General features: G+C 38.8%; 1 protein-coding gene across 1 annotated transcript in view; it reads left to right on the top strand.

The window, feature by feature from the left end:
• Positions 1 to 24,513, top strand: part of SUPT3H (SPT3 homolog, SAGA and STAGA complex component) — a 443,570-nt gene extending 419,057 nt beyond the window's left edge. The window contains 1 exon segment of the mRNA XM_033100778.1: positions 22,936 to 24,513. Within this exon segment, the coding sequence (XP_032956669.1) occupies positions 22,936 to 22,977 (42 nt within the window). The 3' untranslated portion in view covers positions 22,978 to 24,513.
• The last annotated feature ends 228 nt before the right edge of the window (positions 24,514 to 24,741 follow it).

Below are 24,741 nucleotides of genomic sequence, written 5' to 3'. Positions count from 1 at the left end.
CCACCGTTGTCAAGGAGTATTCAAACAGACTTCTGAAAATCAGCTAATTTTCGCTTTTTGATTTGAAACTGGCTGTGTCACTCACATGGGACTGAGCAAGATTCTTGAAGAGGTTGTCTTTGGTAGCTTCCTGGGTGTGGGAATGCACACGCACGTGCACACACACGCATCTCAGTAACCTTCTCCCTCTCCTACCCCGGCCCAAAGCGAGACTCCTCGTGACAAGAACGATGGCTGTTTCACTGGCTCCCCAGAGCCTGCCGTCTGCCCTTCACACAGGATCTACACCAGAAAATGTTGGAAGATAAGATGTCCTCAGTGTTCCCACTTTCTTACCAAGATTTTCCTTGTAAATATGATTTCTGTTGAGCCCCCACACTCTGCTGTAAGGATTCATAGGCCGTCCGCACTTTGAGGTCTGCATGGCTCCCTCCCTTCCTTCATTCAGGCCTCTGCATGTCACCTTATCAAAGGGGCGACACTCCCACCCCATCTCTCTCTGTCCCCTCGCCCTGCCTTGTTTGTTCTCATGGCCCTTGTCACCACCGTCATATTGTGTATTTATTTATTTATTGACTGTCTCTCCCCGCTAAAAAGTCAGACAATGTATTCACGATGCATCCCCAGCACTCTGAACAGTACATGGCACATCTAGAGCACCCAGTAAGTACTTGTGATAAATGAACAAATGCAACTTATTTTCCAACCTGTGAACCTGAGTTCCCCAAGAGCCTTATTGTTAGAATAGGTCATCCCCAGACCCACAGACACACTAAGCGTCGCCTATAGAGAAGATAACTAATAGGTCTTGATAAGTTTTCAACTGGATGTAGATACTGGTATATTTAATAAAATTCGTTTAGAAATATCATGCAAGGATTTTGATTGTTACATATTTTCTTAGTGCTTACCCGAAGAAGTACAAAACTCCCAGGATTGTTTTTAATTTTTTATATTTCCCCATACACAATTTTTTCACCATAATATCTGTATTTTTTAAGATTGTCTTGTATATTATAAAGATAGGAAATGACTGATTTTAGGGATTACTAGGCTAAATATAAAGTATAACTTGATCTTAGTTATTTTGGTTTGCCTTAAAGCAAAAGGTCTGTGGTATGATGGCCGTTATCAAGAACACAGCTTTTGAGATATCTGAGACTTGTTCCTTTGAAGGCCAACACAGTTGTCCCTTGGTATCCAAGGGGGACTGGTTCCAGGAACCCCAGGGATATCAAAATCCGAGAATGTTCAAGTCTCATATATAAAATGGTGTCATATTTGCATATAACCTACGCACATTCTCCTGTATACTTTAAATCATCTCTAGACTATTTATAATACCTAATACTATATATAAACACCATGTAAATAGTATAGGGAATAATGACAAGAAAAAAACGTCTGTACATGTTTAATACAGACACAGCCATCATCGTGCACGTCAGCAACAACGTAACTTTTGTTAATGTTTTTGATCTATGGTTGGTTGAATCCACGGATGCCGAACCTGTGGCTATGGAGGGCCAACTGTACCTGGTTTTCTCTTTTCTTATATTTTACACAGTCTTTGAGATGAAAATGCCACAGTTTTGAGAATATCATTTTAAGTGTTTTGTCCTCTGGATTTAGGAAAGCCTTACTTAATAGTCCCCTTTGAGGCCAGTCTTTGTTTCAAGAGACATAGCACCCCTTCACCTGCTGAAAAAGCCAGAAAGGGACATTTTCCTGCCCGGTGGAAGCAGAACTGATCTCATTTGACCCTCTCAGCCCAGAAAATCAGTGATCACACCATTGCAAACACAGCTGTTTCTACTTCTTACACTGGTTTCGGGTTGTGAGGACTTCCGCAGTGGTGTCAGTGTCCAGACTATCTGGTTAAAACCCAACAGGTGGAAGAAGCCAGACTTCTTCCATACCACAGATCCATACAAGAAAATGGTGAAAGCAGGTGCCTTACCACCTGTATTACTTTCCTAACACTGCTGTAACAAAGTGCCACAAACTGGGTGGCTTAAGACAATAGAAATTTATTCTCTCACAGTTCTAGAGTCTAGAAGTCCAAAATCAAGGTGTCAGTAGGGCTTGTTCCTTCTGAGGGGTCTGAGGGAGAATATGTTCCGTGCCTCTCCTAGCTTTTGGTGATGACGAACCATCTTTGGTCTTCCTTGGATATAAACACATCACTCCAATCTCGGCTTCTGTCTTCATGTGGCCTTCCCCCCTGTGTGTGTCTATCTCTTCTTATAAGGACACCGGTCATACTGGATTATGGCCCACCTTCAGGACCTCATCTTAACCGATTACATCAGCAAAGACCCTATTTCCAAGTAAGGGCACCATCACTGCTGCCCCGAGTTTGGACTTCAACTTAGGTTTTTGGAAGACACAGTTTAACCAATAACACCATCTAATTACCATTTTATTAAGATGGTAATTGTAAATCAAGTTAGCCTCAGCATAAATCCCATAAAAATGGACTTGCTGATTTTATGGTGAAGAAAATTACCAAAAAGAAAAGAAATTAAACAAGGCACACTAATGTGGGGGATAAACAAATTCACCATTCTTATCTCTCCATAATTAATACGGATTTTCAGTATTTTTGAAAAATATAATTACAACATAACTCTAGAACAATGAACTGATGGAATACCTTCCCTCCACCTTGTCATTTGTAGTAGAGGTTGGCTTTCTTATTTTGCCTTTCTGTGCCCAGCACACAGAGCTCTCAGGTGGCTTAGTGATCTGAGACTCCAGATGGGAAATTTTAGAACCTTGTCACTGAGCCTACTCAAGGGACTACCCCTCCCAAGTTCCCTGTGCCCTTGAATGCCAGGACCCTGCCATATCCTATCTGGATGGACCACCCATGCTCTCGGGCAAGGCCAGTGATTCCCAACTGTTTTGAGGACGAGGACTCCATTTTACAGAAATACTTTTCATGGCTACCTAAAGTGATAGCAGTTGTACAGCCCTTTATTTAATAAAAGCCACTCTGCATTCTGTTTTATTAATCACAAATATATTTGGAAATAATGAACATATGAGAACTAAAAATTTTCATTTTGTGAAATAAATTATTTTGCAAATATGAGTGCTTTTCTTTACATGAGGACTATCCAAACTTAAATAGTCTTTACTAATGTACCAGATATCTATTGAGCACCTAAAAGTAAGACATTTATAGGAGCTATAATAATGGCTTCAATAGAGTTTAAAAGGTAGAAGTCTATTGATTAATTAGTAACATTTACGAATAGGAATATGTTATTAGAGAATTATAATCAGAGCACTTCCGGAATTGAGACTATGCATTTCAGTGGACACTCTTTTGGTAAAAGTTAAAATTCTTCATGCATATGATTTGATTACATGTTGTTATAAGTAGCAAATACCTCTTAAATATAAACACCCTACACTTAGTACGGGACTTTGCATTTTACTGAGTACTTTCATGTGCACTGTCACAGCCACAACGCCCACATCTCTCATCTCCAAAGTTAGATTGCAACATCATGTTTTAAGGTATTACAACCTTGCTTGACTTTCTTTCATTAAAAGTTTGACTCTTTAATATCACCATATAATTATGTTTACATGAAAAATTGGAAATAAGGCATAGAGTCTCCATATGTTCCTTTCAGCCTGGGTAGGCTAACTGGCTTATAACAGTCAGTGCATGAAAATGGCCTAGATTGAATAAATTAGCAAAATCACAAAAGGAAACCACTGTAGGAAATAGTTTTACACATGTAATTGCTGAAATCCTCTAGTGAATGTGTCAATCTGTACTAACTAAATAAATTTGTTTATAGACATGTTCTGTATTAGCTTCCACTCTTTCACAGCCCTTTGCCAAACAAAATCCCACTAGAAGTAGGATGTTCACACCCGAGTAGGAGTTTCTTGGATAAATATTTTTACTATATGGAGACCAAAACCACTTCTACAAATTTCTGACTTTGATTGAAATAGTATATTTCTTTAGCTTTTTTCCTCCCATCTTTTCTCCTGGCAGCTACTCATGCATCAGCTTACCTCCTCTCATCTCCCAGGGCTGTGGTGAACAAGAGGCTGGCAGCATGCACGGGGCGCCAGTGGAGCCTGAGAGTGATGGGACCGGCCTCCTCAATCGCCACCATCACCACCTGGACTGGACAGGCAGAGAAATGTTCATTTGCTAAACAGCTTTTCTTCCTCTCTCTTGAAACCTGGCTGAAATGATTCATTGAATGAATTTTAGCATAAAGATTGTACATTCTAAGGCTATACTTTATATTGTAGAATGCCTGCTTATATTATGAATAGAATACATAAAGGTAGAATTCATTCAGCCCTTCCACAAGAAATCATGGTGAGAGTTACTGAAATATAGCAGCCATATTCTTTCATAAGGATGACTCTGATCTCTTGTCAACCAGTTTGGAACAAGAATCTCAACTGACTTCTTAATTCTTTAGAACTGGCGGCTGAATTTTTCATAGGCTTTCTAAAGATCTATTTTTTAGATTTGGCTGTTGACTAATAAATCAAAATATTTCCAAAGAAAGTATTTTGAATAGTTATGACTTCTGTTAAAAGTGAAATTAAGAACATTTTTGTTTAATGTGCTGAGCCTCAGCCTCTCTGTTTTTGAGAGACAATGTGAGCCGTAAATAGAACTGAACAATAGTGTGATGGGGTGATCTGGACCAGTGCAGTGTCCTTTTTACTGGGACCCAAGTAGCCCACCTTTGAGGATGAATTGGAATAATACCCAATAAAATGAGCACTGTCACTGCCATGTAAGTACTATATCTTTCTAGGTCTATATTTCCGTATCGCAGGAGATTTAGTCACCCACTATGATCAGTCTGTTCAAATTCATCTTTCACCCTGGAGAACACACTTTGATTATTCTATTTTGGAGATAAATTTTCAAAATGGTTAAGGCAGATTGTCAGTGTCTATGGCAAATTCCATTAAGACAGCTCTGTTCTAGAACTGTAGGTGTACAGTGTGTACAGGGACAAGAGTATGTTTGTGGTGCCTCGAGCACACCTTATTGGGGAAGGAGACTCAAAGGCATGGAGGAGGCGTGCCTATCATTGTCACGACACAGCAGTTCACTTTTGTAATAAATGCCCGCAGAGAGGATCCCAATATTTTCAAATACCTTATTTTTCATAACAGTTTTAGGTTCACAGCAAAATTAAGTGGAAGGGAGAGATACTTCCCATAGACCCCTTGACCCACACAGGCATATCCTCCCCCGTTATCCACATCCCTCAGCAGAAGCACACATTTGTTACAAGTGATGAACCCACAAGGACGCATCATTATCACCCAAAGTCCATAGTTTACATTAGGGTTCATTCTTGGTGTTGAACAGTCTATGGATTTGGGCGAATATATAACAACATGAATTCACAATTGTACTACCAGAGTTCTTTACCCTAAAAATCCTCTGTCCGGGCTATTCTTCCCTCCATCACCCCTATCACCTGGCAACTACTGGTTTCTTACTTTCTCCATAGTTTTGCCTTTCCCAGAATGTTATATACTTGGAGTCATACATTGTGTACCCTTTTCGGATTGCCTTATTTCACTGAGTAATAAGCATTTAAGTTTTCTCCATGTCTTTTCATGGTTTAATATCTCATTTCTTCTTAGCGCTGAATAAATGTACCACTGTCTGAATGTGCCACAGTTTATTTATCCATCACTTACTGAAGGACATCTTGGTGGCTTCCAAGTCTTGGCAAGTCTGAATGAAGCTGCTATACATATCCATATGCAGGTATTCATGTGGACATATGTTTTCAACTCCTTTGGGTAAATAACCAAGGAGTGCAAATGTTGGATCGTATGGTAAGAGTATGTTTAGTTTCATGAGAAACTGCCAAACTGCCTTCCAAAGTGGCTGTATGTACTGTTTTGCATTCCCACCAGCAATGAATGAGATTTCCTGTTGTTCGACATCCTCGCCAGCATTTGGTGCTGTCAGTGCTCTGGATTTGGGCCATTCTAATCAGTGTGTAGTCGTATCTCATTGTTTTAACTTGCATTTCCCTGATGATAGATGATGTGGATCATCTTTTCATTTGCTTATTTGTCATCTGTCTATCTTCTTTGGCAAGAGTCTGTTAAGGTCTTTGGCCCATTTTTTAATCAGATTGTTTTCTTACTGTCTAGTTTTAAGAGTTCTTTGTATATTTCGTATAACAGTCCTAATATTTTACAAATATGTTCTCCCAGTCGGTGGCTTTTCATTCTCTTGACCATGTCTATTACAGAGCAGAAATTTCAGTGACGTCCAGGTTATCAATTTTTTTCTTTCATGGATTGTGACTTGGATGGGGTATCTAGAAAGTCATCACCAAACCCAAGGTCATCTAGATAAACCCAAAGTTATCTTCAAGGAGTGTTCTCGTTTGCATTTTACATTTAGGTCTATGATCTGGTTTCAGTTAATTTTTGTGAAGGGTTTAACATCTGTGACTAGATTCATTTTTTGCATGTGTATTTCCAGTTGTTCCAGCACCATGTGTTGAAAAGACCATCTTTGCTACATTTTATTCTCTTTGTTCCTTTGTCAAAGATCAGTTGACTATATTTATATGGATCTATTTCTGGACTTTCTATTCTGTTCAGCTGATCCATTTGTCTATTCTTTTGCCAGTACCACACTATCTTGATTACTGTAGCTTTATAATAAGTCGTGGAGTTGGGTAGTGTCAGTCGTCCGACTTTGTTCTTCTCCTTCAATATTATATTGGCTATTCTGGGTATTTTGCCTCTCCATTTAAACTTTAGAATCATTTTGTCAATGTCCACAAAATACCTTGCTAGGATTTTGATTGGAATTTCATTAAATCTAATAGATCATTAGGAAAAACTGACATCTTGACAATATTGAGTCTTCCTATCCATGAACATGGATTATGTCTCCATTTATTTAAGTCTGACTTTTTTCATTAGAGGTTTCTAGTTTTCCCCATAAATAGCTTGTACATGTTTTGTTGGCTTTATACATAAGTATTTTATTTGAGCGTGGTGCTAATGTGTAAATGGCAATGTGTTTTAATTTCAAATTCCACTTGTTCTACTGGCATTTAGAAAATTATTTACTTTTGTATATGAACCTTATATCCGGCAACCTTACTGTAGTCACTTAGTTCCAGGAGTGTTACTGTCTATTCTTTCAAATTTTCTACATACATGAGCATGTCATCTGCAAACAAAGGCAGTTTTATTTCTTCCTTCCCAATCTGTATCCCTTTCTATTTCCTTTTCTTATTGTATTAGCTAGGACTACCAGCATAACGTAGGAAAGCAGTAGTAAGAGGGAAAATCCTTGCCTTACTCCTGATCTTAGTGAGAAAGCTTCTAGTTTCTCATCGTTAATGAGGATGTTAACTGTAGAGTTTTGGTAGATACTCTTTATCAAGTTGAAAAAACTCCCCTCTATTTCCAGAGAGTTGCTTCTTATGAGTAAGGTGAGTGGTTTCTTGAGATAGAATCGACATCTTCATGCTGTAAAGATTGTTGAAATGACAACAAAGGATTTAGAATATTATATTAACATAAACTTAGTTGATAAAGTAGCAGCACTGTTTGAGAGGATTGACCCCAATTTTGAAAGAAGGTCCACTGTGGGGCGCGTGCTGTCGAGCAGTATGGCTATAGAGAAACCGCTCGTGAAAGGAAGAGTTAATCGATGGCGGCAGACTTCAGTGTGGTCTTACTTTACGAAATTACCACAGCCATCTGAAAGCTTCAGCAACCACCCCCGTGCTCATTCAGCAGCCGTCAACTTCGAGGCAAGACCCTCCATCAGCAAAAAGATTACGACTCACTGAAGGCTCAGATGCTGGTTAGCATCTTTCAGCAATAAAGCATTTCTTAATTAAGGTATGTGCATTGTTATTTTTAGACCTAAAGCTATCGCACACTTCATAGACTATATAGTATAGTGTAAATGTAACTGTAACGTGCCCTGGGAAACCAAAAAATACATGTGACTCACTTCATTGCAATGTTTGCTCTATGATTGCAGTAGTCTGGAACTAAACACAGTACGTCTGAGGTGGGCATGTATATACATTTACAGCTAATCCAAGTCTATTTTCCAATAACATTATACCACTTTACAGATAGTGTAAGTACCTTATAAAAACCAAATAATCCTAATTCCTCTCTCCTGTCCCTTGTATCATTGCTGTCATTCATTTAATTTATATATAAGTATACATAAGTGTGTATGTATATGCAACATAATTAAATACACTGTTGCTATTATTTTGAACAAACTGTTATCTGTTAGATCAATTAAAAATAAAAGTAAAATTGTTATTGTACCTTCACTTATTTCTTCTCCACTATTCTTCCTTTCTTTATATGGATCCAAGTTTCTGTCCTATATAATTTTCCTTCTCTCTAAGGAACATTTTTTATCATTTCCTCTAAGGCAGGCCTATTGGAGGAAAAAAAATCCCTCAATTTTTGTTTGTCTGACAAAGTATTTCTCCTTCATTTTTAAAGGATTATATAACAGGGCACAAAATTCTAAGTTGGTGTGTTTTTTTCACTCAACTTTTAAATATTTCACTCCACTCTTTTCTTGGTTACATGATTTCTGAGAAGTTAGGTGTAATTTTTATCTTTGCTCCTCAATAGGTAAAGTGTTTTTTTCCTCTGGCATCTTTCAAATTTTATCTTTGACTTTCTGTATTTTGAACAGAAAGTCAGGTCTTGTTGTTATTGTTTTTGTTGATTTCTTTGTTTTATTTCTTTTTTTTTTTTCCATTTATCCTGCTTAATGTTTTCTGAGCCCCTTAGATCTATGGTTTGGTATCTGACATTTATTTGGGGAAATTCTGAGTCCTAATTTTTTCAAATATTTCTTCTGTTATTTTCTCTCTTTTTTCTCCTAATGATATTCCCATTATGCATATGTTACACCATTTGTGTAACTATCCCACAGTTCTTGGGTATTCTGTTCTGTTTTTTTCCAGTCTTTTTTACTCTTCACTTTTCAGTTTCAGAGGTTTCTATTGAGATGTCCTCAAGCGCAGAGTTTCTTTCTTCAGCTGTATCCAATCTACTAATAAGCCCATCAAAGGCAGCCTTCACTTCTTCTACAGTGTTTTCCTTTATAGCTCTAGCATTTCTTTTTCATTTTTTTCTTAGAATTTCCATCTCTTTGCTTATATTGCCCATCTGTTATCGCATGCTGTCTACTTTATGCATTAGAGCCCTTACCATATTAATCATAGTTGTTTTAAATTCCCAGTCTATTTCTAACATCCCTGTCATACATATGTCTGATTCTAATGCTTACTCTTTCTCTTCAAACTGTATTTTTTGCCTTTTAGTATGCCTTGTAATTTTGTCTTGATAACCAGACATGATGTACTGAGTAATAGGAACCACTATAAATAGGCCTTTATTACGCTGGTGGTAAGATGGGGGCAGGGAGCATTCTGTAGTCATATGATTCGGTCTCAGTCTTTGAATGAGCCTGTGCCTCTGGACGGTGAACGTCACAGGTGCTGCTCAGCAACCCCTCGCCACTCCCACTCCCACTCCCTGATAGGTGGGAAGGATGTCTACAGTGGGCATTTCCCTTTTTCCCAGGTCAATAAGGCTCTGACAAAACCCCAGCAGGTTAAGGCTCTGGTTAAATCGTTTATCCTGAGGGCAGACCTCAAGAACACAATGCTCTGGAGTATTTCAAAATGTTTTTCCCCTCTGTCTGCCTGAAACAAGAGGAGATTTTTCTGCCATATTCCTTATGAGCACCTGGTAGAGCTCCAGGAGGTAAAACTCACAAAAGTATGGGGGGCCCCATGACTGAGTCCCCTGAAGTTTTGTGTCTCAGGTTTGGCCACACTGAGCTTCTACCAATTTGTCAGTTACAGTTCAGGTTTCCCTACCCTGGTACTGGTTACGCTCCAGTAAGTTGTGACTCTGTATTCACCTGTCTCTCCAGTTTTAGGGGCAGTGGTTTGCCCTGTGACCGCACTTCTCTTTTGGATCTAGGAATAGTTTCTGATTTTTCAGTTTGGTCAGCTTTTTAATTGTTGTTAAGACAGAATGGCAACTTCCTAGCTTCTTACATACTGGACCAGGAATCCTCAGATTATTCCAATTTGATAAAAAGAATTTATATCAGTCACTAAAGCAGTGATTCAAAAGAATTAGTTGAATGCTTATATATAATATAGAACCATTTCTTACCTGAATTTTGATAAACCCTTCACAGTGATACATAGTGTGGATTGGGGTCATGGAATTAATATTTATGTTGACAAACATAGCCTATACACTGGCATTTGGAAACAAGATAAGTCAAGCTCTCTTTCCTCTGGGTCTTACCTAGAACACTTTTCTATCCTGCTAACCATTCTCCTCTCGTCCCCAACGCAGGTCTCAGCTAATATCATTTCCTTCAAGAAGGTACCTTCATCATTACCACCCACCTCTACTGCTCTCTTATATGGTCCCATTACACTCTGTACTCGTTTTTTAAATTGCATCACTTTTGTCATTTCTCATGCCATCTGTCTCCTTCATTAGACTGTTCAATATGAAGGGCAGGAGCCACAGCTGATCATTGCTGTATCCACTGCACCTTATACTCTGTATTGTTGAATTAATGCCGGTAAATTCATACAGAAATATACCTTCTCAGGTAGCCAGCCTAAGTGATTGATATTATTAACTCCTATGTCCTGATGGTTCTGTGTCATGATGTTTCGTATTTGTTGCCTTCAAAGAATCCTTAAGAACCTTAATTTATTTACTACCCTAAATTGCTCTCTTGACCGTTGGTAAACAGGTATTGCTATCTATGTTTTTATATTTTGTGTGTTGTGTTTTTTGATGTAGCACAGACCGTTGAGGCAGTATTTTCTTTCTATTTTTAATTTGTATCATTGTTGAAGACTGAAAATACAGTTAATATTGCCATACAACCAAGATTGTAAAAAATAATTTATTTCATACTATTTACTATAAACTCACTATAAATTATAATTCTCAGTTGCATTATATGTGAATTTAAAATGTTTAGACTCAACAAAATAATTCAACAGTGTTGTTTTAGATGACTTGGATTCTCTTTTTCTGGGTAGAAGGCAGTTAGGAGCAAAAGTTTTTATTCCTGGCAGATAGCAGTAAGAAGAAGCCCAGAAATGCTCCCAGTGGGAACTGAGAACTAATATCAGAATAACTGTTTTTTTGCAGCATTGCTTATGGTTGAATTTTTAAGGTCACTAATTTATTTTTCTTAATAATTGCTGCCGATGGTTATCTTGTGAAATGATAAGTGTGTGGTTTAAGCCTAATTTTTAGGAGCTGAGAATATCCCAGCCCCTGTTCTCATGGTAAACACACGTTAGCATTTCTCATTGTTGTCTAGAGGAAACTACTTGCTAATCAAATGCATTCATTCATTAGATGATCATTTATTGAGCACCTGCTTATTTGCCATGCATTGGGTTACACTCTGGGCGTACACAGATGAAATAGCAAGTTCTCCGCCTTCTGGAGGCTATGGGTCAATCAAGGGAATTAACTGTTAGACCTGAGTCCTCCCAAAATGGAGATTTCGGTTAGTATTAGGTTGGTGCAAAAGTAATTGCGTTTTTTTGTGATTCTAACCTTTTAAACCGCAATTACTTTTGCACCAACCTAGTAATTCCCGCCAATTTAGCACTGTTTACACATATATGTGTTTGTCGCTTGGAATAATTTCAGACATCTGTGTTTTGATTGTTTATAATATAAGGTAGCTGAAGAAAAGTTTAATATTCTTGGCATTAAATTATTATTAACTGTAGATGTACTTAAGTACATACGATATCATGGAAAGAATAATTTATAAATAGAAATGGTATACTTTAAATCTCATAAAATTGCTAAAAATAACATTCACAAAAAAACCTTTTTTCCTAAAATACAATGTTGTTTGTATCTACCACTTAATTATTTTGTCCAACAATAAAATTAATACATCTCTCATCATTTGATTGAGAGGACTTGGACAATTAGAAATGGTAATTTTTAATAACTGAATTTTAATGTAAGATTTTGTATTCAGAATGCTGAAATAACTTGGTAATACAAAGACTATAACAGAGTTAGAGAATAACAAGCATAAAGTGACAAGTTCCTCAAGATTTGTAGGCTCCTAATTATTTGGAATACAATGATAGTTAATGCTATATGTCTTTTCTCCCATTCTGCCAGCCAGGGAGGATCTCTTATTTAAAGGGCAGAGTTCCCTCCACTGTTCCCATACCAAGGCTCTGCTGTCTGACAAACTGCCCTCCATGATTTTTACAGGATATTTATAACATTGGAAAGTATACAAAAAAGAGAATGTTTAATGAAGAGCTTTGTATGTTGCAATGCTCTATACATCATATGGTTCAATTTAGATTCTCTGAAATATCAGAGTTAGAATAAAATTATCAAAAGGAGAAAAGTCACATGGCATTGGTACAAACAAGATGTGCCTATTTGTATTTATGTTTGCTAATGAAATTCAGTCATGATTCCCACTTTGATTTTAAGCGCCTTAGACCACCATTCAGTTTTATGCATTATAGTTAAATCTCTTGCCCACACACAGACAGAAGGGCAGCAAAAAACAACAGGGCATATTTTATCTTTTAAAAAGCTATTACATAGCTTTGATATGAAGCTCCAGAGCTTCAAAGATTTATAGTATTAAAGCAAAACAATATGTCTCTCGGGGCACGGACACCTTCAGCAAACAAAGGCGCCGGCAGCGGGCTTAGAGTCTGAATCCAGTGCGTCCACAGAGGGCAGGGCTGAACTGGGGCTCATGGGGGCAGCAGAATTGGAGACAACGTGATGTAGTCTCCAGTGCCAGAAGAGAGGTGGGAAAAGGTCAGATACAAGAGCAACTGGCTTTTCCTGTAAAACTTGGGAGTGCGGTGGAGCAGAGAGGAGGGCTACTTCAGCTGCCTTGGGAAACCTCATTTATACATGAAATTCGGAGATGTACTTACCTTCCCAGCCCCGACTCAACTGAGTATTCCAATAAATCAAACACTTAGGTTAACTTAATCAGTAAGGACTGGTGAAAGTCTGTTGCTGTCAGTTCACTGTACTTCCTCCCTCCCTTTTCCTGGCAGCAAAGCCAAGCCAGTGGCTGTAGAACCTCTGCCCTCTGTGCCCTCTTCATCCCTGCAGAGTGGAGAACATTTGGGAAACCACCAAGCCCTTGGTAACCAGGACGGCTCCTGCGGCCCACAAATCATCCAAAATGTCTACCCTACATTTAGTTAACTGGGAGTGCACAGTAGTTTGGGAGAGAGTGAATATATACTCCAAATCTTTTTATTGCCCTTTTTCTACTGGATTTAACCCAAATCGGCCAATTCTAAACATATCCAGGCAGGCCACATTATTTGTTCATTCCTAAATCAGACACTGAGCCCCGCCTTTGTAAGTAAGACTTCAGTGGGACCACGTGGTGTGTCACCCCCATGAAGGTCCAACAGACGTGTGCTTTTGCCACAGAACTTTTCAGCCAGGTTTACCTTAATTATTTTGGTATTTCCCCCATTTATCAAAATTATTATTGTGGGCACTCAGGGAAATTAAGTGATTCTCTAAGGAAGAGCTAATCGTATAGCAAGAGCCAGAAGTAGAACTAAAAGCTCATAATGACCTGCCTTGTTCTAACTCCTCAGCTGTACTGTTTTGGGCATCATTAAGTCCCCTCCTTCCCCCAGTCCCTTCACTTTTGTTCTGCTCCCAAGGGCTCTTAATCCGGAAAAACAATTTCTTTTCCCTACATCTGTTTTCCCCATTAAGATCAGAGAAGCTAAACACATAGCTCTGGGCAGAATGAGAACTATCTCTGAAGAGCCCTGGACTGAGTCAGGAATCCTAGGCTCCCACGTGACCGTGCATGGGTCACTCTCTCCAGGCATTAGTTGTTTTATCTGTTACATTTGAAATTGGACTAGAGTTCACAAAGATACTTTCCAATTCCCAAATTCTATTGTTCCTTAATTCTAGGTGTAAGCAAAGAGTCTGTTCAGCTTGGTTTAGTAGGCTCTGTTTCCAAATTCCTCTTTCATGCTGGAATTAAATGTGGTGTGGCAGTCTGAACGGCTGTTCTTCATGGTGGCATCCCAGCCTCTGGGAAGGAAGAGAACAATGACCACTCGACAGATGGACCGCAAGTGAGAAATGTGACAGATACAGGCAACCCGTCTGCTGTCTGGATAAAAGCCATGGTCTGAAAACCTTAATTTCTATTTCTTGTGTATTAAATTAAATGCCAGTGTTAGGATTTCCATTAAGAAATGATTTTTGTTGTATAATCATGACAGGTTCTGAAAGGGTTCCCTTTACTGACAAACCCATCTTTGGGCCTATAAATGGTGTCCTCATCCACTCTCCCGCCATTCTCAGCCCTCACTATGCATCCAATCACCTGAACAACTTGTAAACCATTCCAGAGCCTAAACGAAGCGGTAGAGCCGAAGTATCGGTTCTTTTTCAAAGCTCCCCAGGTAATCTGGTTGCATGGTGTTTTCTGCTATATACTAGTCTTAAAATTATTCTGCAAATTTGCACTAGCTGGGAATGCCTCAAACTGAAGGTGATTTAGCTTCAGGTTTCATCACTGCACTGTGGAGTATTTTACTAGGTTGATTTAGTTTAAATTTGAAGTAAAATTTTAGTTCACCCTTTAAGTGATGTTGAGTTAGCAAGAACTGAGTTTGTTAGCATTATGAGACTATGCATATCTTCAGTAATCTGGGTGAAATAAATTATGCCAGATGTCAGGGGTTTTGTTTTCTTTTGTTTAATGAAAGACAATGTGGTATGATGAAAAGAGTAGAGACCCTGGGTTTTTAATCCTAAATCTGCCATTCACTGGATGTGTCACTTTAAAAAGGACAGTAATAAGACCTTTTTTTACTAGTTGTGGTAAGGCCAAATTAGATGTGGGCATGAAAGTACTTTACAAACCATAAAACCATGTAGCGTGTTTTAATCTCTGCCCCTGCCGACTTTAAGAAATCTATAAATCTCATGCCCTTTTAAATGTTATTTGAAATTAAATATTGTGATTAAAAGCAAACAAAAGGGCTACCTAGTTTTCTGCCTCCTTCCTACTTTTGAGAATGAACTCTCATTGCATTTTACTGTGGTAGGTAAACCATTTACAGTAAATTGGAAGTTTATGTAGGGACTGTGTTACTTACCTTTGCGTCCACTTTGCGTCCTTTGCATCACCAAGCACAGAGTAGTTTACATAGAGTAAGAAATCTATAAAGATTTTCTAAAAGCAAATTACACAAGTTTATAAGACTTCAGACAATAGAACCAAGATCTTCTGTCTTAGGCCTTTGAGAAAGGAAGTATTTGTAAGTGAATTTGGGACCTACTACAATGATTTTTTTCCCCAACTTTAAGAAATAATTGAAAAATATAATTGTATGTATTTACAGTGTATAATATGACTTGATATACATAAACATTGTGGAATGATTACCAAGATCAAAATAATTAAGACATCTATCACCTCACTTAACTCTTTTTGTTATGTTTTGTGTATGGTGAGAATGCTTAAGATCTATTGTCAGCAACTTGCAAGTACACAATACCATATTATTCACTCACCATGCTGTACACCCGGTCCTCAGAACTTACTCTCTTTATAACTGAAAGTTTGTACCCTTTGACCTGCATACCTTTTGACCCCCATCTCCCTGTCCCTGCAGCTCCTGGCAATCACCATTTCTATTCTCTGGGGGGGTTTTGTTTGTTTGTTGTGGGGGAGTTGTTTTGTTTAGAATCCATATATATGAGTAAGTGATACCAAACAGAACTTGTATTTCTCTATCTGGCTTATTTCACTTAGCATAATGCCCTCCAGGTTCACCCTGTTGTCAGAAATGGCAGAATTTTCTTATATTTTATGACTGAATAATATTCGTGTGTGTGTGTGTGTGTGTGTGTGTGCACGCACACAGAGGATGCCAAAAATGTATACACATTTTAAGAAAGGAAAACTGTATTAAAATTATAATGCTCATACATACCAATAACAAAAGATGAATACAAGTCACGTTTGACGTCTGCAATTACAAAAGGTGCTCAAAGTGATTACCATCAGCATCCAAACACTTCTGATGATGGCGAACTACTGCTTGAGCAACGTTGACCAAAGTGTCCACTTGTATACATTTTTTTGGCACCCCGGTGTATGTGTGTCTGTGTATGTCTGTGTGTTGTTGGATGGAATGTTCTGTATATGTCTGTTAGGTACGTTTGGTATAAAGTATAGGTCAAGTCCATTATTACCTTACTGATACTCTGTCTGAATGATCTATGCATTGTTAAAAGTGGAGTATTGAAGTCCCCTAGTATTACTACATTGATATCTATTTTTGCCTTCAGATCTATTAATAATTGTTTAATATATTTAGCTGCTCTGATATTGGGTGCATATATATTTACAATTGTTACAGCCTCTTGATGAATTGACTTCTTTACATTATATAATGATCTTTATCTCTTGTTGCAGCTTTTGACTTAAAGTCTACTTTTTTATATATAAATACAGCTACCTCTGTTCTCTTTTGTTTTACATTTACATGGAATATCTTTTCTCATCCCTTCACTTTCATCCTGTGGGTGTCTTTAAAGCTTATGTGAATCTCTTGTAGGCAGGCAGTATATACTTAGTTTTTTCTTTGCTTTTTTTCTTTTTACCCATTCAGGCATTCTTTGTCTTTTAACTGGAAATTTTAAATCATTTATATTTAGAGTAATTATTGATATGTAAGGACTTACTGTTGCCATTGGTATAAATGTTTTCCGATTGTTTTATACTTTATTTGTCCCTTTCTTTTTCTGTTGCTGTCTTTCTTTGAGAATGGTTGGGGTTTTTTGTAGTGGTATGCTTTGATTCTTTTATCATTTGTGTATCTATTACAGGTTTTTTATTTGTGTGTACAATGAGGCTTTCGTACTACATCTTATAATAGTCCGTTTTAAGCTGATAACAACGTTACTTCAGTTACATAAAAACATTGTACACATTTACTTGCCCCACACACACATACTTTATGTTGTGGATGTCACCATTTACATCTTTTTATATTATGTATCCACTAACAAAATACTTTAGCTGTAGTTATTTTTAACACCTATATGCTAGAGTCCAAAGTTATTTGTATATCACCATTGCAGTATTAGAGTATGTTGAATTTGTCAGTGAATGTTAAACTTTTATCAGTGAATTTTATACTTCCCATATGTTACTAATAATAATTGACCTCCTTTTTATTTCATCTTGAAGAACTTCCTTTAGCATTTCTTGTAAGGCAGGCGTAGTGGTGATAAATTCTCTCACTTTTTGTTTCTCTGGGAAAGTCGAAAGTCCGTATCTACCTAGGAACTACTTTCCTAAGTAAAGCATTCTAAATTCGCAGCGTTGTTTTCCTTCGAGCACTTTGAATATCGAGCACTTTGACTATATCATCCCACTCTCTCCTGGCCTACAAGGTTTCTTCTAAGATACCTGCTGAGAACTTTATCTGTATTTGCTTCTATGTGATGACTCCTTTCAAACTTGCTGCTTTCAAAATTCTCTTTGTTTTTGATTTTTAAGAGTTTGATTATAATATGCCTCAGTGAAGATCTCTTTGGGTTGAAACTGTTTGGGGATCTTGGAGCTTTGTGTATCTGAACGGCCGTCTCTCCCCAGGTTTCGGAAGTTTTCAGCCACTGTTTCTTTAAGTAAGTTCTCTGACCCTCTCTCTTCTTCTAGGATTCCTACAATGCAAATATTGTTTCACTTAATGTTGCCCCATAATTCACATAGGCTTCTTTCACTCCTTTTCATTCTTATTTCTTTTTTCTCCTCTAAGTGATCTGTTCTGATCTATATTAAGAGATCTGTTTTCAAGTTTGAAGATTCTTTCTTCTGCTTGATTGAGCCTGTTAATGAAGCTCTCTGTTGTATTTTTCATTTCATTTATTGTATCCTTCATTCTATTTGGTTCTTTTTTATTTCTGTCTCTTTGTTGAACTTCTCAGTTTGTTCATGTATTGTTTTCTTGAGTTCATTGAGTTGTCTATGTTCTCTTGAATCTCACTGCACTACCTTAAAATAATTATTTTAATTCTTTTTCAGGTGACTCACAGATCTCCATTTCTTTGGGGTTAAGTTCTGGAAAATTACTGAGTTCCTTTGGTGGTATCCTGTTTCCTTGCTTCTTCATGTTTCTAGTGGCTTTGCATTGATGCCTGTACATTTGAGGGAGGGGTCACCTATTCTAGCGTTTTGGGGCTGTCTTTGGTTGAGAAAGTCTTTCACCTGAAGGTGGCTTTGAGGGCTTTGGCTGGGTGGAGTGAAGCATCTCTGATTCTGGGGAGGACACAGTGGCATACTCTCTGTACAGCTTCATCAGCCAAGGTCTAGATTGGCAAAGACTGCAAGGGTCCTCAGTAGCAGAGGCTGCTGAGGTCTTCCAGTCCTCATTTTTGCCTGTGGGAGGAAGTTCTACCCAAGGTGATCCCCCTTGGCTCCAGGTCTGGTGCACTGGCACTCAGAGCAGAGTAAAGCTGCTGGGGTCATGGGGACAGGTACATATGGAGCTACCACAGTGCCTGGGTCCTGGGGCACAGGTGCACTTGTTGCAATGGTAATGCTAGTGTCTTAGGTGCAGGCTTGTTCAGATCTCCCAAGGAACCAGATTCTGAGTCTCTGGGACTTGCCACAGTGTTTGGACCCCAAGATGGGACACAGCAGTGACACGGGTTGTGGGATCACAGGGTTAGCAGTGACTAGGGTGCAGGGTGCATCAGCAACGTGCCTTGGGGATGGTGAGTCAAAGTTCTGATTCTGGCCACAGGGGCCAGGGTGCAGAGCAGCAGCAGTTCAGCCTCAGCGATGCCAGTTCAAAGCCATGACTCAGGACCTGAGGGATGGAGCACAGAGCTGCATAAGTGCTGGCCAGGGATGGCAAGTTGATGCCATGACTTAGGACCCAGGGGTGGGCCAGAGAGCAGCAGCAGCTCCAGTCCCATAGATGGTGAGGTGGTGTGGTATCCCAATCCCAGAGAGTGGGCACAGCATCAAGTGCGGCCCCTGAGGGCAGGCCTCACAGCAGCAACAGGCCCTATTCCCGGTGAGGAGACGCAGCAGTGGGGGCTCCATGCAGCTCCATTAGCTGGGTTCAGCATTGCTGAAGACCGGCCAGGGCGGGGCACAGGTCCTCAGTAGCAAAGGCTACAGATGTCCACGACAGTGACGAGACTTTCTGAGGTTCTCCTGTTCTTCTTTTCACGTGGCATGGTATTCGTCTGAGGGAGTTCCCCCTCTTTGCACTGAACTGCTTTAAACTGGGGGTGGAGTGATGCAGGTAAAGTGCTTTCCACGCTTCTATGTGGCCATGCTTGGTTTTTTTTGAGCAGGGTTCTGCTGCTTGGTTAAGAGCTTTCCCGGAACCGTTCCTGCATGTTTGTAGTTATATATTTATTGTTTTTGTGGGGAGATGAGCTTTGAGACCTTCTAGCCTGCCAAGGCTAGACCTTCTAGCCTTGCTGATGTGAGACCCTACAAGGAAATTGTTTTTATCTTATTTAAAGTTTGAGAAAGCAGAAAAGAATCAGGAAAGAGAGTAGTGAGAATAATAAGTAAGTCTGAACTGGGGAGAGGAGAGGTTTTTATCTACAGGTTAAGCTTTATTAATTAGGGTATGGCATTAATAACAATCATATTCAACTTAGAATGACAAGGTATGTTTTGTAACATTTACCTTCTTTTGCTTAAGATAAATATTAATCTTTTGCTTTGTAATATTAATTTGCATTCTTTAAAATGTACAATTTATGAAGACCCACAAAAAAGACAGAAGTTAACCACTTTGGGATTTAAATGTTTTCTCTAGCTTATTCATATGCACATAAGCAAAAAAAAAAAAAAGTTCTATTTTGAAAGTGCACTGTTAGGAGTTAATTTCTCTGCCAATGTCCCGTGCAGTACATAGAATCTGTGTCTGCTGCTGCAGGTGTACTGAGGTTCTACCAGGTCGTAACTTGGGGCTAAATGAATAAATGAATGTCAAAAAGGGAACTAGCTTAATCCTCAGTTTTAAAAAAAAGTTTAAGAACTATAATTGGTCCTCAAAAAAAACTAAATATCATCTTTGCTGGTAACTTTGAGAGATGCTAAATTGTCTGAGCTATTCAACAAATTCACACAGGAGCAACTAGTTGAGAACAAAGCTTTATTAAATCAGAAATAAAGCTTAAATGGCATATAGGTGCTGGTTTGTTGTGTTATTGATTACTGTGTACTTTTCAGTAGTGGGGTGTGGTCCTGGCTGTTTGTGGTCAAGGTCTGCAGAATGTCTGTGAAGATACAGAACTGGGAATCACAGACTCTGACAGCAGAGAGTAAGTGGGATGCAAAGTGTTTCGTGAGAATGTGGCCTCTGGAAGGTCCTCACACTAAGCGATGTTTAAATTTAGTTTCAACATTCGCAACACAAATAAAGAGAAATTCACAGTTGACACAAAGATGAGTTGTCCTCATCCATCTTCCTTTAAAATCGCTTACTCTGGAAAGGATGCCAAGTCTGCGACATTCCCATAATCGTCCTACACAGACAGCATACATCCTTTGTACATCAAAAGGAAAAAGCAGTGACTCAGGGTGGAGGACCCGCGGGGATTGGTTTGCTGAAATTGCTCTTCAGTAATTACACATGCATGTTTGTTCCTTCTTTGTTTTCAAATTAGAATAGGAAGAACTTATTCCAGAAATCTGCGTCAGCTCTAAAATGTGATTTTTCTCATTAAACTTAGCTACTTGAGGATCTATTATTAAATAAGCCTGTAATCTTTTAGTTGTTTGCAAACAATAATGATACAACATCTGTGATGGTGAATTGATCTTTGCAAAGTAGACTTTTCAGTACTAGAGAGAACCATTTCATATTGCACACTGTGGAAAGATTAAACATGGTGATTTCTCAGGTGGGGTCAGCCAAGACCCTGCTCCTGAGCCAAAACTTCTTTTCCAAGCAAGCCTCACTTCAGCCATTTACCTTTAAGAGACATCCAGCTTTACTCCCAGGTCCATTTATCTCCATGTAAACCATCCCTGGGTTTTAAATAGTATGTTATGTTAAAGGTTGTCACTGTGGTTGTAAAATTTAAACTACCAAGGTCGAGAAACTGAAAGTGTTACTTTGGCATAAGGCTCACTCCGGCAGCCCTGGTGGTAGGGGCTGTTTCATGGCCTGAGGCTCCCCTGCCTGTGGTTGTGGGGAGACACTCGACCCATTCCTGCAAGTTATTTGTGGCTCTCTGAGGAACTCATTTAACACTGTTCTCCGGTGCCTGATCTTAGGAGGTAGGACTGGAATTTTCTAGTCCTTGTTAGAATGTTTGCTTCAATCCAGAAGTGTCCTGTGGCACAAAAAGCCTGATGTCGGGAGCAAGCTCACAGAGAGAGAGCCCTGAGGAAGGAAACTTGGAATGTGCCCCTGTTCTCTCATCTTTGATATGCTGATCCAGAGTGAACTGCGTAGCAGCATAACCGACTGATGAAATTTCAGCCAGGACTCCAAAGCCTGACAACCATAGTAAATCCTGTGTAAGCAGGATATTTCAAGGGATGGTTTTGAAGTTGATTGAATTTTATGATTAACAGAAAGTTATCCAACCAACCATTTGTGTTTCACCTCATGTTGGTAAAAGTCTTTCTAAAAAGCTTGGGGTTCACTTTTTTTTTTTTCAGTGTAATTGAAAATGGGTTTTAATCATTCTTTTTAGAATTAAACACAATAGTGCATCCATAACATTATCTTAAAAGCTCATTCTATATTTTCTATCATGTATCTGATGGAGGTAAACTTACTGAACTGAAAGTAGATAGACTGCAAAAGAGCCCCAGAGTTATAAGCTTAGAGGAAAACAAAATCCCTGATATAAGATTTTGTCTTTTTTTTTTTCCATTTTTCTGAAAACAGAATGTAGAAAAACTCCATCTAATTGAGGGTTATGAATTCTCTGAATGTAACTGTTCCTCGTTTAAATAATGAAAAAAATGGTGGGGGAAAGGGTAATTTTGTTCCTAAGTCCTAGATGTTAGTTCTGCTTCCCTCTGGGTCTAATTATGTGACTCAGGACAAGTCACAGAGGCCCAGTGTAGCCCAGGTCTGCCCGCTCTGAAATGCAGACTATCTGTCTTGGAATGAAAAATCATGCCGTCTTACTCTCTTCACTGGAATGTGTTACATAATTGGAGTTAGTGTCCATTTTCCCATTGTCTTTTACGGGAATATTTTACCCCATCAGGAATATCCATATGTACCTCTATATGTGCATGTCTGTAGGTAAAATTATGTAAGTTTGAGTTTTCTGTAATGTCTGTAATGTATAGAACTCCTTGGAGACCACCATGTTTCAGGGAGGAGAAAAGGCCTCTTCGTAGTGTCTGCTCCCGTACCTTTTCCCTGAGACTATAAATTAAGCCCGGGAAGGCTATAATGAGTCGGTAATCTATAGACTATTAAGATACTTCGAAGTGATTCCTGAGTATGTCCTATAGAGAACACATGTTTATAAAGGACAAACAGATTCAACACAACATGTCTTAGGCCTAACGAAGCCCAATCAATTAACAAAATGGGATGGCTTAGTTTGCATACCTCCCACTCCCCCAAAATAGAATCACTAACCACTTGCTAACCACACTGACTTGAATAGACAAAGTGGTTACTATAGCTTGGCCCCCAGAAAGGCATATTCAGCACTCTGTTAGACTGTAACCAGCGGAGTCTACCAAACAGGAAGAGAGCTCTGCTTGCTTTATTGCCTCCTTTCCCGGTTTGACTTGATGTGATAATTCATTGCAGATTTCTTTTTCTTTGACAGAGTGCCTACCGCCGGAATGGGATGGCCTTTCTGGCCTGCTGATAGGATGGGGACTGCAAGAACAGGAAAGGAGGCGATGTTCTAGTAAGGTGATGTCTCTTCCCCTCTCTGGACACAATAAAACACAAGTTTACCTTGTCTGTATCCTCAGGAGTGGGCTGGTTTGTTGTGACTATGAACAGGCTGACTCCAGCTCTTTTCCAGCCCCCTCACGCTCAGTCTTGTTTACTAGATGGGCCGTTTAGCTAATTAATGGCAGGATGTTTGGGATACTGTGTAGGTGGACAAGAATGCAGATCACACAATTTTGAAATTTTAATTTAGAATGGGTTTACTGCCCTCAGTTCACATATCTTAAAAGCAGTGTCTTTTTCTTTTCTTTTTTTCCCCCCCAGTGTTTAGTCTATGTTTTACATGATGCATTTTGTAATCCAAGTTTGGGACAAAGGAAACAAAATTAAAAGGACAGTCAGTTTTCCTCTTGCACTATCCCACCAACTTTCCAACATTTGTTGACTCTCTCTACATAAAATGGAGACAAGTATCCATTTTATAAAGTCACACTCCTCAGAGACCTAATTGACCTGATGAACTGTCTGTTCCCACCTTTCCTTCACCCCATGTACACTGGGGTTGCCAAGAAAATGTATACGAGTGGACACTTTAGTCACCGTTGCTCAAGCAGTAGTTCGCCATCATCAGAAGTGTCTGGACGCTGATGGTAACCACTTTGAGCACCTCTTGTAATTGCAGAAGTCAAACGTGACTTGTGTTCTTTTGTTATCGGTATATATTATTACAATTTTAATACAGTTTTCCTTTCTTAAAATGTATATACATTTTTTTGGCACCCCCTGTATAGCTAGTATATATGTCATTTTCATGCCTTCTTCCCGACATCCTGCATGTCTGCCTGTCATGTGTGGTTTTCCTCACATAGATCCATCTTCATTTCTCTCCTTTCCCTGTGCCTCCATTCCCCAGGCCCACTGCTCACACACGTGCCGGACCCATTTAGAAGCAAAGTAATCAGAATCAGTAGAGGAAGGGGAGCCGAGTGATTTGCCTTCTCCCTTCAAAGCACTCCCACACCTAGACTGGAAATGTAGACTGAGTAACTTCTTGCTGGTAGCAACTGAGCTACTCTTCTGGCATGAGGAACTTGAACTCTTGGGAAAAACATAGCAGATGTAACTGTATAGTTCCTGATTAAACTTGAATTGCAAAAAAAAAAATTTATTTCTTTAATTCTGGAGAAGTTTTGTGTAATTTTACTTTTATCATGGTTTTTACACACACTGAATCAGCCTTTGTAAAGAATTAATGAAAACAGAAGTGAGAAGCATGAAAGATTTTCATCTTGTGACCAAATCATCGTGAAGCTCAGTTAATATGATTGCGCCATGTTATTCACATTTGTTAGCTATCACTTACCTGCTCTGTGTTAGTCCTTCTGGAAAAAATCTCTATGTCAGGAACAAAAAACGCAGATATATAATATCAAAAAATTGCCAAAGGGTTTTGATGTTCCATCTGTGCTTGCTGAAATGTATGATTAAACTTTTCTTTTTATCATCATTCTTATTTTTCTTGGCGTCCCTAATCATAGAAAATTATAAGCTTGCAGTAAACATCCTAACTTTTAAAACGACAGCATTTATTGTATTTGGTTTCGATCTGCCAGGCTTATTGATGTATAAAATTTTCAGGGGCTAATTTTTCGCATCAAAATTCCTTCTCTCCCACATTTTACATTTTAAAGTATGCACAAGGCAGAAAATACAGGATTTAGGTTTTTTTCTCTTC

The sequence above is a fragment of the Rhinolophus ferrumequinum genome, chromosome 3 (genome assembly GCF_004115265.2).
Source record: "Rhinolophus ferrumequinum isolate MPI-CBG mRhiFer1 chromosome 3, mRhiFer1_v1.p, whole genome shotgun sequence".
Taxonomy (NCBI): domain Eukaryota; kingdom Metazoa; phylum Chordata; class Mammalia; order Chiroptera; family Rhinolophidae; genus Rhinolophus; species Rhinolophus ferrumequinum.
The sequence above is the reverse complement of the archived record's forward strand: the minus strand, read 5'-3'. Positions and strand labels throughout refer to the sequence as shown.